At 41.9% G+C, this 13,805-nt stretch overlaps 1 protein-coding gene across 1 annotated transcript in view; it reads left to right on the plus strand.

The window, feature by feature from the left end:
• The window catches only part of meis1b (Meis homeobox 1 b), an 88,974-nt gene that overhangs the window by 56,870 nt on the left and 18,299 nt on the right, over positions 1-13,805 (plus strand). Inside the window, exon 9 of the mRNA XM_017037084.2 lies at positions 5,669-5,745. Within this exon, the coding sequence (XP_016892573.1) occupies positions 5,669-5,745 (77 nt within the window). The remainder of the gene's footprint in view (positions 1-5,668; positions 5,746-13,805) is intronic.

The raw sequence follows: 13,805 nt of genomic DNA on the forward strand, positions 1-13,805 counted from the left end.
GGGAACAGCGTGGGGAGCAGACCTGGCCAAGACCAGGCTGCCGACTTCTACCTCAAGTTAAACACCATGAATAATGCTGTTGTTGACATTTACAGTGTGGGGGTTTCATCTTTAAGTTTTGCTGTGAAAAAAAAAAAAAACTTTATTAATAACAGAGACAAAAGTACACGGTTGCACAATCGCACGTTGTTTACGGTGATTCATTGCGATTACTGGTATCCTGGTGTCTGTGGTCGACCTCAATCATTTGGTGGTACCGAGAGAGAAATGGCAACAGCCCTCACTCACCCTTTTACTCACCCCCTCACCTCCCTCATCCACACGTCATGATCTCTGGGCATCGTTGAGTCAAACATCCGGTGGCTGTGTGGAAACTTATGACGTCCCTGAGTCTTAGATCTTCTTACTCCAACATGGTCCGGACTTTTAACCTTCAACACAAAGACTAGGAAGCACCAAAATATATACGTACGATGACAGTGTCCAGGGAAATGTGACGCTGTAATTTTAACAATGTAAAAAATAATAACGTAGAAAATATGAATCAGACTCTGACTGACATTTCGTAAAAGTCACACATTTTTAAATTAATTAATTATTTAGAAAATGTGAAAATTGGTTCCTCACTTTTCACAATATATATTTATATATATATTTACAATATATATTTATACATTTATATTACATAGTTATATATACTAATATGTAACTTAGATATACTACTGTATAATAGTTTATAAATGTTTAAAAATATATTTACAATATATTATAATATATATATTTATATGTATTTATACAACCTATAATAATATAGTTATTTTTTACCCTTTCGAGACCCTTGCTTTATCCCTGTGGACGACCAAGGTGCCGCAGACCCCATGTTGAACACCAGAATCCTAGACTAGAACAGTGAACCGACTGAGGAGGACAGATTTCAGGGAGCGTTACTGTCACTACACTGATTCCTGCTCTTGTTCTTTTTTTTTCCTCACCCGTGTCCTTCTCCCCCCGCGCCCCACCGCTGCTCACTGAGACATTAAGGTGAGACTTTACACAAATTGCAAAGATGCAAAAAAAAAAAACAACCAAGAATTACGAAGAATGCCACGACCTTTTGCAGAGTTCCTTCCTTTTTATGACTGTAAACATCTCACTGAGTTATGGCTTTGAGGGAGAAGATTAAAATTACGACGGTTTGGTTTGTCCCGAAAATGTTGAAAGTTCAGTCGGCACAAAGTGACATTGATGGCAGACCAGAGGGATTAGCATATTAGAAGTCACTTTTATCAAGTAATTTAAGGTGAGTTGGAACAAGGGGGAAGAAATGACTTATTTACTTTGTAACAGGTCAAATTATTACCGTGTTACGAGGTTTTTACAGCACATTTACCATATTATTATAGTTATTTTTTGACCCTAGGAAAGGTCACAGACCCAAAATGACCAAACTTGATCAACTTGAGGGTGGGGTCTGTAATACAAACGCTGGTTTGTATTACAGATTTATATTATTGTTAAACATTACATCTAACATACATTTTCAACCACAGCGTCGAAAATTGATTTTTAGATTATGTCAGAGACGGAGGAGTAAGTAGGGGGTCTTAAAGAATATTTAAGCTCTTATCACTGCGTAACCCCCCCCCTCCCCCCAGGGGGGCGGGAGGGAGGCTGCAGATATCTGTTTCCTAGTCTCCTTCTCTGCCTCCTCATCCTCTCTCCTTGTCCTCTTTATCCTTCTTCTCTCTCTCCCTCTCTTTCCATCACTCCCTCTCTTGTTCTCGTCTGATGAACTCGGAGAGGAAGACGAGATGTCAGGCAGACGGGGAGGAGATGTTCTCGATGCACGTGCACGGACACATGCGCATGTGTTTCTGCATGAATTTGCTAATATCACCACTTCAACGGTCTTGACTCTGTTAGATACGCACACGACAACAGACAACAGCGTCTGTTGTTGTGTGCACTCACACTGGGATTGATAAGACGCACAAATGACAGAGAGAGAAATAACAAGACCCCCCCGCCCCTCCGTTTACCCACATGCTCAGAGAGCAGGGTGGAAACCTCTCATGAAGGGAGTTGTATATTTGGAGAAGACGTATCATTAAGATAGGCGGAGGGAGAGGAAGGTAGGAAGGGAAGGAGGGAAGGATGTGCAGAAACTTTCCATCTGCTCTTGAAAAGAACATGTTATTGCTTTTCTCACTAAAGGCCTCTCTCTCTCTCTCACTCTCACTCTCTCGCTCGGCTGAACTGCAGCCAACAGTGTTGTGGAAAAAAAAAAGAAAAAAAGATGGCAGCATCACTCAGAGGCGATATTAAAACTCGACAAAACAGAAACTAAATCACAATGTTTTGAAACATGGCCGCCGCTTTGACAGATTTGTTTAAGGTGAGAGACAAACGGCTGTCGAGTCGTTGGCATCGGTCCTCTCAGTGAACCACCAATAACACAGAACAAATGTATGGTCTTTATTTACTTGTGTCTCTTCATCTCCACGTAGTTAATAGATCCTGTGTCCCCTGAACTGATGTCAGGAATGAGACGGCAGAGAACAAATGACACAATAAAAACATCCACACTATGTTCTGTTGGCAGCTGCTAACACTGTTTAGCCTAAATGCTAATACTGTAGCTTTGCTGTGGTGGTGGAATGTGATGTCAGGAGGGAGGTGGGACTGAAGGTTCAGTGTTAGAAACCTTGATGTGTCTGTCAGTCACATCGTCATCTTAAATCAGATTATCAGTTAAAGGGTAATTAACAAACCAAGATTATATTCTTCATCCCTAATTAAAATTCTGGTTCTGTAGTAATGGACCTGAACCCATCGCTTTCTCCAATCTGGATTCTTGTAGAAGGGCAGCAGCAGCGGCGGCGTTGAAACTGGGCATATTTGTGCCGTACAGTCACCCCCCCCGGCATTGTGAGGCAGATGATTCTGTAGATCTGCGGGATATAGAAAAGACACATTGACGCTCGCTCAGTTTGTGAGTAAGAAGACGTATAGAGGATATCGTAGAGTCACATGACTGACTGGCTCTTCGTGGCGACTGCAAAGATCAGGGAACTCACATGACAAAAAGTATAAAGAATATTATTTTTACTTTTAATACCGAGACAGACGAGCGGCGCCACGGATTTGCCGCAGAGATCTTGATATGATCTGATTGTTCTGCTGTATGGATGAGACCAACGTACACACACACACACTGATCCATGAATGGTCACAAAGTTCATGTTTATACTCCCGCAGTCACATGTACGTGCGCACAGAAAAGACGGGGAGAAGTGGACACAAATCTGGCCAGAGGCAACAATGCAGTAATAACGCAGTGCATGAAATTAGCCTCCTTGTGTTCCCATTCACCACAGCCAATCACATGGATGACGGAAGGCCCGGAAACACACGGGCTCCTCTGTGTTTGTGTCGCCTCGTTCCAGCGCTAGACACAGTACTGCTCATTATGTGCAGAAAAAACTTTATTGAAAATATGAAAACACTGGCGCCACACTGATTCTTCATGTCTGATTGACTATTAAGTGCTTGTGTGTTCCTGTTGGACACACTGTATATGCTACAGCGGAGCTCGTGGCTGAGCGGCGCCCCATGACACAGTAGGATGACTGAAGGAAGTCAGGGCCCAGGACTCTGACTTTTATTCCCTATTCAATTTTTTTTTCATTTATTTTTTTATTAAGTATTTCATGCCTGATTCACTAACAGCTGAGGAATGATATGAAGATTTCCTAAGAAAAGGAAGTAAAAAAAAAACTTTTCTCAGAAATGAACCTCTTTCACACAAAGTAACGTCATATCAAAACTATGTTGAAAGTCTGAGAAAACAAGTCCAAATAATTTTAGTATTTTAAGTGAAATGTCAGATTTCTGAAAACGCAAGAACTAAAAAAAATGAAAAAAACTTAAATAAAAACGTATCGTACTAATATGAGGAAAAATATTAAAATACATTTTCTCCATGAAAATAAATTACATTCCATTTTATTATACTATTTTGACAAATAAAATATTGAAATATATTTTCTCTATAAAACGTATTTTGACAAAAAAAATATTGACATATATTTTCTCTATAAAACAGAATTTTAACAACAATTTTGAGTGGCTGGAATGTCGAAATTGTGACTTCATATATTTACCTTTTTTTGTTCTGTTTTGTTTTTTCAATATTGAAAAATAAACGACTCGACCCCATGCGTTTATGTTGTGTTCTGCTATAAAAACTGTTCAGGAAAATCTCCTCCAACGTTACATTTTACTGCACCTCCTCTTCTCCCTTTTCTCCTCTCCTCCACTTTTACGACCGAGCTGCTGGTTTTCAGCACAGTCCGTGTCCTGTCTCAGTCATGAACCGACACATTGTCCCCCGGGAAAAAGGCTCCTTGAATCTGTGACACCCCCCGACCCCCCAAAAGTCAGTCTTCTATAAATCAACTCACCTCCAGGTTCACGGTCATCCACATTTATTTATTCAATCAAATATTTAACCAAGTGACTCGTTCTGAGCAGCTCCTTTAACACGTCTTTGGTGGTCGCGTCGCTCCTCTGTGGTTACAGTCGTCGGGGGATTAAGAGCGGTGGTCGCGCTGCTCCTCTGTGGTTACAGTCGTCGGGGGTTTGATCCTGTTCTGTTTGTGACCCACGTGTTTCATTAATGGCTTCAGGTTTGCAGTTTTTTTCAAAGCCAATCTTCCTTTTCCTTCTTCATGACCAGCTCGCTCATCTGTCTCTTCATCCATCAGCGCCTGCAGAAACTCACTGCAGCCAAATGCCAACTGTAGTCGTGGCCCTGTCAGGCTGAGGAGGCAGCCAACGTCACTAAAACACAGAGGCTTTAACATTTTCCTCGTCCACATTTCACTGAGTTAACATTTGTTATCCGCAGCTCACTGCTCACATGTGTGGCCAGGGTGAAAAGTGAGTCCATCTACGCAGATCTATTTGTGTAAGAGGCTGCCTAATTACCAGAGCTGGTTCTCCACTTCACTTCACTTTCTAATTGGCTTTTTGGCTTTTTTTTTTTCTCCTCCACCGGCTGCCATTAATTGCAAGAGCTCATATTCCATTAATGATCAGAGGCGGAGGGAGAGAAGGCCATTAGCTGTTGTTCACTCCATCACTCAGTACAAACCAATGATATTTGAAATTTCAGAGTCCCGTGCTGTGGAAATGATGTTTTTTTTTTATCTGCTGCGGTGTAAGAAAATATCGATACATTGAAATATCGTGATATTTCATTTCCTGATTCCTGATCTCCTCCATCAGTTGTTGATTTTTTTTTATCACCAATTCCCAGTCCAATATTCCTGGTGTTGGTTCTTGTTCTTTTTCTTTTCTTTCTTCTCTAGTGATTCCAAATGTAGATCCCTCTGTTCCAGTGTTAGGAACTGATGTTCAGATGGAACAGAGTCTGAGACTAGGATCACACTGGGACTACAGTTACAGTTACTCAATATATGGTCTTGCCTATAGTAACGCAATATATCGTATCGGTGGCCCATGTATTGCGATATGTATCGTATCGTCAGATTTTAGCCATTACACACCCTTACTGACTATTACTGAAATCTATTATTATTTAATTATTATTATCAGTTTGTGAATTTTTTTCTGATATCTCTCTGTGTTCTCCTCTGTTCCGCAGCATCCATATCCCTCAGAAGAACAGAAGAAACAGTTGGCACAAGACACAGGCCTCACCATCCTACAAGTGAACAACTGGTGAGTTTTCTTCTTTAAATTTCTTTTTCTTTTTTTTTTTTTTTAAGTCCGAGTTATCATGCAGTCTACACTCCTGAGGGTCGGACTCCTTAATGACTGGGATTCGACGCCTTGAGTCCAGCTCTAATTTCACAGCGTTCACGTCACACACATTCAGCACTAGCGCTAATGAATCATCCTCATCTGGATCAATCCATCTGAAGAGACATGGCCTGCAGTGATTTTCCAGAGCAGCACTCTGACTCCGCTCCTACACAAGCCTCCGTGTTAATTAAAAGTCAAAGTACATTCTGAAAACATCCAGTAAAAACATGCACAGCTTATATACCGGAGCGATGACTGGCTTTGAACCTAATTATAGGATTTGACTTGGACTGATGGGCTTGTGATTTGAATGCAGGACTTTTTTTTTTTATAGGGATGAATGTTGTTTTTACTAAACAGTGAACACCGTGATCAGCATTTACTTTTATTTACCAGATTATATTCTTATCAGAGTCAGGGATGCAAAAAAAACCTTTTAAGGAGCCCAAATTCAATAATGTTAAAAACACCCTGAGGCCCAGCTCCTTCAGTGAGCACTTATGACTTAGAGTAAATGAATACGAATGAGCCGCAATTCAACGCAGTTGCTCGGCAAAAGCAGCAAAAAGTTCGTCAAAAATACAAAATAACTGGAGTTAGGAAAATCTGTGCCAAAATAAACATGTAACCAATTCTATAAAAAAAAAGAAAAAAAAAAGTTTGGTGTCATTAAAACTTTCAAACATAAATACAGCATCAGTGGAATGAAAAGTGAAATATTATAAATAATGTTTTTAGCATTTATTAAAAATATTAGTTGGTCCTGAATTCATCCCTGACAAAGTTAAAGATAGCAAACAAACAGCTAGTCAGAGAAAAAGGCTAAAAGTCAGATTAACTTGTTTAGAGCTAACCAAAGAGTTAGCAAAGCATCCAGTCAGGAATTAGTTAATGGTTTGACAAAAGCAACAATTTTTAAATTTTTTTGGCATAATGTCAATCAGGCATTTTTGTCCCTTTTTTAAACCCCCTTACGTGCTTCAGTTGGCCACGGGGCCTTATTTTTAACACGCCTGTTTACAGTTGATTTTCAGAGCACAATAATTAACGAGCTTCACTGAAACCTGCAGCTGTTGTTTTAGCCCGGCCGATGCGTATTCTTCCGTATTTAAAAGGGTCATTTTATACTTCCTTTTTACATGTTGTTGTTCAGTAACCGTTTCATAGGGCGTGAAACCTGTGCAGTTGTCCTTGTTAGCAGTCAGCGTATCTCAGAAGTGCACAGCCTGGTTATGAACCCGCCGCCGCTTCAGATTACTGCCGTGTAGACGTGCCAACTGGCCTGTTAATGTGGCAGGAGCATGACTGGCCGGGGCAGTAAAATCAGGCTGGTAACTGGGCCTTTTTAACCTGTGGTGAGAAGGCCGTAAAAAAAAAAAAAAAAAGGCTGATCCGGCCCCGCGTCCTTGTGCTGCTGCTGCCGTCTTATCTGAGAGATGACTATCAGCACATGCTTAGCGTTATTAGCCATGTCTAATTAAATGGGCTGGAGTCAGGGCAACCGGGGTATCGAACCCGAGCGGACGCCGTTTGATCTGAGCCGTCGGAACTTAATCCTGGAGAGGTACGAGAGCAGGGAAAGCAGCAGCAGCAGCAGCAGGAGGAGGAGGAGGAGGAGGAGGAGGAGAGCAGAGGAAAACAGAGGGTTAGAGGGAGGAAAGGAGAAAAGGAGGAGATTAGATATGCTAACTTCATTAGCAGCAGGCTAATGATGTTAGCATTGTTCCCAGGTATTGTACAGTCTGAGACAGACTGACGTTAGGTCAGTGCTGTGTCGTGTTGGTCTATTCAGGTCCTGACCAGATAGAATCCTCTGGACGCTCGTAGTCAACCGGTGGCTCTGGGTTCCAGATCCTGTCGTGGTCGAAAATAAATATATTAACGAAGAGCTAAGACAACAGAGCAATCATAACAACAACACAGAAAAAATATTTATTTAAAAAAATATTGTTCAAATGTAACAAGTTGTTAGTAAATTTTTTTTATATAAAATATAATTGATAAAATATATGTTATATTTTTTTTGCAAAACAATTGACAAGTTTAAATCTAGCAAGTTGACAGTGAAAAATTTTTTATAAAATATAATTGATAAAATATATGTTAACCTGATGGAGTGAAACGACCGGCCCCTGAGTTCTGTGTTTGTTTTGTTTTTTCAATTGTTGCCCCTTTAATGATACACTGAAACAGGTCTGCTGTGGAGGTTATCAGATCATGTGACCTCCCTGAAATCCATGGGGGATCAATTCCTACAGCTGAGATAAAACCAGGCTGTGTGTGTGTGTGTGTGTGTGTGTGTGTGTGTGTGTACGCAGTCACATGAACAGTAGTTGGGTCACCAAAGGCTGACTGTGTGCCTTCTCTTACTTGGTTTGTTATTTTTATTGGTGGTGGTGGGAGGGGAGGGGGGGACAATGTTTGTGCAAGACTAACACACACACTCTGTGTATATGTGTGTGTAAAATCGTAGGAGGTTAATCTGAGTTTGTGTTGAGTGTGTGTGCGCAAGATATATATAAATATATAACTACACACACACACACACACTCTACACATATATACAGAGATGAACCGGGGGTGGTTAATCTAAGGGGTATTAGCTGATAAACCCTCATTGCTGGGATCCTTTCTACCCCCTCACATTTTGCTGCTTAAAAGTGTGCACGTCGGTGTGCGTGCACGTGTCCTCCGGCGTATTTCCGCACATAGTTGTTGGGAGTGCAGTGTGTAGCATGTTAGGACAACAGAGCGGCAGAGAGTTGAGTTGGCAACGAGATAATCGGCCTCCGCCGTGGAGAATTTTACAAACACGAAAGTGGAGAAGGAAGGGAGAGCTGTAGAACCCAAAGAACACCGTCCCCACTGTGAGACAGGGCTAGTGTCACTTTAAGAAACTTGGCTGAAAGTTCACAAAGAGCAGCTGATTTTTTTTTTTTTATTATTACGGACTATTTTACGGAGAAAGAGACTGAAGACAGAAGAAAGGTCGGCTAACAGGAAGTGAGGTCACATCAGGGCTACTGTCATTTCACAGCCGCGTCGTCGATTTGGGAAACCCCATCATTGGTTGTCTCCATAGCAACCAGGGTGGTGACGGAGGTTACTCTTCTGACCCACTGATTTGTCGGAGTCATTTTGCTGAGCTGTGATCACGTGTGTTTGTCAGAGCACACACACACACACACACACACACACACTTTCTCATCCGTTCACTTGCACCAAATCAGGTCTACAAGTGTGAAATCAAGGCAGTGAAGACGCAGGTCAGCGTAAAACACTCACTCGGTGTTACTGTGTGTGTGTGTGTGACGCTAACACAGGGCCCTTTAATTCAAACAGAGATTCCCTGGTGCAGAGTATTTCTGCCAATAATTCATGAGTGATCTGCTCCCCCTCGCTGGCCTTTAGCATTTTTATTTAATATGCCGAGTCCTACTGTGTGTTCGCTCATCAATAATACACACAGGACATGTGTGTTAACACAGTTATCATCGAGTGTGTGTGTGTGTGTGTATTGGAGGAAATCAACGGTTACTTTACTAAGTATTAAGGATCATTAATGACGTTGTTGTTCCAGTAAAGACCAGCTGGGACCAAACCCTGGTCCTAATGGTGTTCCTGAAAAAGGCACTAACTTCAACTACTTGTGCAGCCCCCAAAAATCGTGGATTAAATCTACAAGTAAATCCAAAAAAATCAAAACATCCAGGGGTAAAAAAATGATTGTTTGTCTTTGAAAACTGCCTGAAGCTCGACTCTGTCACTAATGTCAAGCTCTGTGGATGACAGACAACTGAAAAGTTTGACGTTATGTTTCCGCAACATGTGCTATTAATAGACAACAACATAAAAAAACAAAAGATAGGCAGCAGTGAACGGAGCAGGAAAGTTTCCGCTTTGGCCCAGATTGAGGCGCGGTATCGGATTCCTCCGGTGCATTATCAACGCGTCCTTGAACAAAGCTGCTCTTTATGTGCTCATACATTTTTACTGTTCTTAATACAGACAAAGGTGTGACACCCGGGCCTGTCTCTCTGTCTCCGTCTACTTTCTCTTTCTCTGGTTGCAGTCTGTATCCCGGCGCTAAGTTCTCCTAACGCTCCGCTGATGTAAAAATCGATGGCGGGGTCATCAGGTTTCCCTCGTTGGCCGCCCCTCCCTTTCCTGCCTGCAATTTAATAATGCCCCTTTAAAGGCAGTGTTTAAGCCTCGCCGGGCGATTGTTTTGTCAATAAGGCCTCCTTTTACGAACATCTTAAAAGCATGGACGAGGGGAGAGTCAGCGGGGGAGGAGGGGGGAGAGGGACGAGTAGTGTTTAAGAGGGCAGGATGCACGGGCACTGAGGCTACTTAGGAAGGAGTTATGTGGTACATATACAGTACAGTATGTCTCTGATCAAGTTTCTGAAAGGACAAGATGAGCAAGTGCATGGGGGGGCGGGATGGGGGGGAGGGAGATAGGACGAGAGAACAAAAGAGAAACACGGAGAGAGTATCACATCAGCAGAGAGAGAGAGGAGAAAATGTCTGTTGATTGTCAACAATCCAAAACAAGGATCCAGAATGTTCTCCAGAATATCTTCAGATGTGGCAATTACTTCAGAAACGTTGTACCGTGTAGGAGGGACGGCGGCACCTCTGTTCTTTTCCTCGGAGTTCTTTTGGTTGGTGGTTTGAAGCCAATTTGGTGGAAACGGTGTGTTAGATAAACGTAGTCAGCCCTGGTTTGACAGCTCAGCAGCTGGATGTTACCAAGGTTCATGTATCGTCTTGTCTTATTGGCTCAGATTCAGCCATTGTCTTCTTGTCTTTTTTTTTTTTTTTTCCCCCACCTTCTATATAATGACACCGTGCTCTTCTGGAAGGGTTCTGTCAAAGAGGACAGACTGGTTTTGAAAACAAATTTTCAAAATAATTGAGAACACGGTGACATGATTACCTGCCTGAACTGTTGATTACCTGTTGTTAACACACTGAAAATTAGATCCACATTTTTTTGTGTCGTTTGCTTGTTTACAGCCCGGTTTTGTGGTTTTTATTTACCGTCGGCTTCAAGCCATAGTCACGCTGCATGTGGACAGCTGTGTTCAAACTGAGGGGTGCGACCCACTGAGGCACAGCGTGATTAAAACGTCAGGTTTATCCGCAATCTTTGAACGATGTACTTTGGGGGGAAAAAAACTAAAAAATATTACTTTGTATTTTTTGAATTCCTTAAAGCGACAGGCCTTCCATTCTGGGTCTTTTGTTTGTTTGTTTGTTTGTTCAGCAGCTGCTGATGTGACAAAAACAATTAAAAAACACAACATGTGAATATAGAAATGATCAGTGATTGATGAGACGTCAGGTGACGTCTTGGATTCTGGAGCTGACAAGTCGCAACGAGAGATAAGCTGGAACTTGTTTGAAAGAACCTATAGAGTGTGTGAGTGTGTGTGTGTGTGTGTGTGTGCACCCATGCATGTGTGTCTTGGAATTAGCAGGCTCAGTTTTAGTCAATGCCCTGAAGACTGTTACATACACTCTGGCAAGTTCCTTCAGCCTGAAACTGCAGGGCATTACAACACACACACACACACACACACACACACTTGTGAGCAGCAGGTATGAGCTCATCCTTCGATTTCAACACCAAGTGAAAAGGTTAAAATCCCGTCAAAAACAATTTTTTTTCTTTTTTTAAGCTGTGCTGATACTGAAAACCTCTGCAGGAATCTTCAGCCTGTGGAGACACGACCGTCTTTACACTATTGTGTCAACACAGATGTGTGTAGACCTGCTAACACACACACACACACACACTTACATGTTCATAAATAGTTTTTCTTTTTTTTTGTTCAAGGGTTGGGGGTCTTATACCTGGAATTCCAGGATGTCTGCGGAAATTAGTCATGTTTGTTTTATGTTTTTTTATGTTTTACCTCAAGTAAAAATCAAGTGAAGAAATTAGTCATGATTGTTTTTTGTTTTACCTCAAGTAAAAATCAAGTGAATATGAAAACATCAACAGACAGATTTTGATTGTATGTAATTAAGATAAATTACAGCAACGAAACGTATACTGATACTCATTTAAATCAGGGTAACGATTAGGTCTTGTAGTATTTAGTGTGTTTTTGAGTGAGTGTTGAGGCTCGGTATTCGTTGTCTTTGACATGAGACGTAACAACAATGACTTCTGAAGGTCTGAAATCATGGAGGGAGAGATTCCAGTCCTAGTCCGAGTGACAGATTTGAAGCTCGAGTTACCCAGGGTTTCCAGTCAGGACCTGGTATCACGAGGTCAAGTTTCAGTTTGAGTCCCAGTCCAGTCCAGTCCAGTCCCTTGGGGTTTTTAGGACAAAGTCTGAGCCGTTAGTCTGAGAGGTCCAGTCTCACCTGTCTCCAGTCTCCGGTCCAGGTCAAATCTAACCGGTCCGACCTGAGGACTAGATAAGTCCTCGTGTCACATTAGCCGCCTGTGAAGGTCTGGTGCCTAATTTTAGCGCGTGGACTGTCGGAGGGATCCCCACGGTTTCAGCTGCCGCCGTGAGCCGGTGGTTCGGAGGTGACACACTGACACGGACAGGATATGACACGGGTGGTGTCAGAGGATTTGGGTCAACCACTGTGTTTGCTGGGAAGTGTCCTCCACCACTGTGTTTCCAGACCCTGTCAGCAGCACTGTCTCTGTGGTCGTCTCCCAGTGTGTTTACTTTATTTTCTGTGCCTGAACTTGTTTTGTGTGTCTGTGTGTGTGTGTTAACTTCGTTGGCAGCGTCAGTACTGCAGTACTCTGTGTTCAAGTACATTTTAGAACCGGTACAGAAACCTCAGAGTCCTGCCAGAGATTCTTCAACCAAACATGGAGAGAAAAGTCAGAGCCGTGAGCTGAATGAGAAACTTTGGGATGGATTTACGATGCGCAAACATTTAAGATTTTACATTTAGCTAACCTTCAGCTATTTTGTCATTTTCTTGATTTACCATTTAATTACCATATATTTGAACCAAATCTTCAGTCATTTCTGGTCAAAGTTCTTGTTGTTTTTGACTGATTTAAAACATTTTGTCGCCACACACACACGACTACGGTGTTGTTGTTCTGTTATGTTTTGGCAAAGATTTCTACATTTTGTTAGTACATCTGGTAGTGTATGAGAACCGTTAGGATGTGATTAATATTTTGGCTTTTTTCTTTTTACGAACTTGTTTACTAATTTAAACCGTTGACCTCGTCCCTGTCACTCTTGGTTTCTATTGGTCCTTTCAGGAGGTCAAGGTTTAAAAATAAACTGTTGTAAGTTTGAAGGCGTTGGAGAAAATATTCCTGGTTTAAAGAAGAACTGTTTCAAATGTTGACGTGAGGAAACTTTAGATTTTCCTGAGTAATTAAAACTACCCCGCCCTTAAAAAAAAGAACTTAACACATTCTAGTCATAAACACAGAGCAAAGAGAGATTTTTTTTTTTTTTTTTTAAATCCAGGCCCAGGCTGAAGGACACAGACTGTGTCCAGAGTTTGTGTTTGTGCAGCAGGCAGCCCACGGCGGCCATGTTGTTCCTGGGCTGGACCAGGCTCTGAGCCATACCCTCTCTGTGACATTGATGGATGACTGGCTAACTGACTCCATGAATGTGTGAATGTGTGTGAGGGAAAACAGGGACAGAGATAAAGGCAGTCAGTGAGGTCAGAGTTGACGGCTAAACTCCTCCCTCCTCCTCCTCCTCCTCCTCCTCCTCCATTTTTATCTTCTTATTTTCCTCCTTCTTCTACTTTGACTTTTTAGACTCAGACTTTGTTTTTCCCACACTCACTGTTTAGGAAGTTGGTCTCTTTTTGGCCAAAAATCATTGTTTACAAGTGGGTGAAGTCAGTCAGTCAGTCAGTCAGTGAATCAGTCAGTCAGTCAGTGAATCTGTCAGTCAGTCAGTGAATCTGTCAGTCAGTCAGTGAATCTGTCAGTCAGTCAGTGAATCAGTCAGTCAGTCAGT

The sequence above is a fragment of the Cynoglossus semilaevis genome, chromosome 12 (assembly GCF_000523025.1).
Source record: "Cynoglossus semilaevis isolate Cse_v1.0 chromosome 12, Cse_v1.0, whole genome shotgun sequence".
NCBI lineage: Eukaryota > Metazoa > Chordata > Actinopteri > Pleuronectiformes > Cynoglossidae > Cynoglossus > Cynoglossus semilaevis.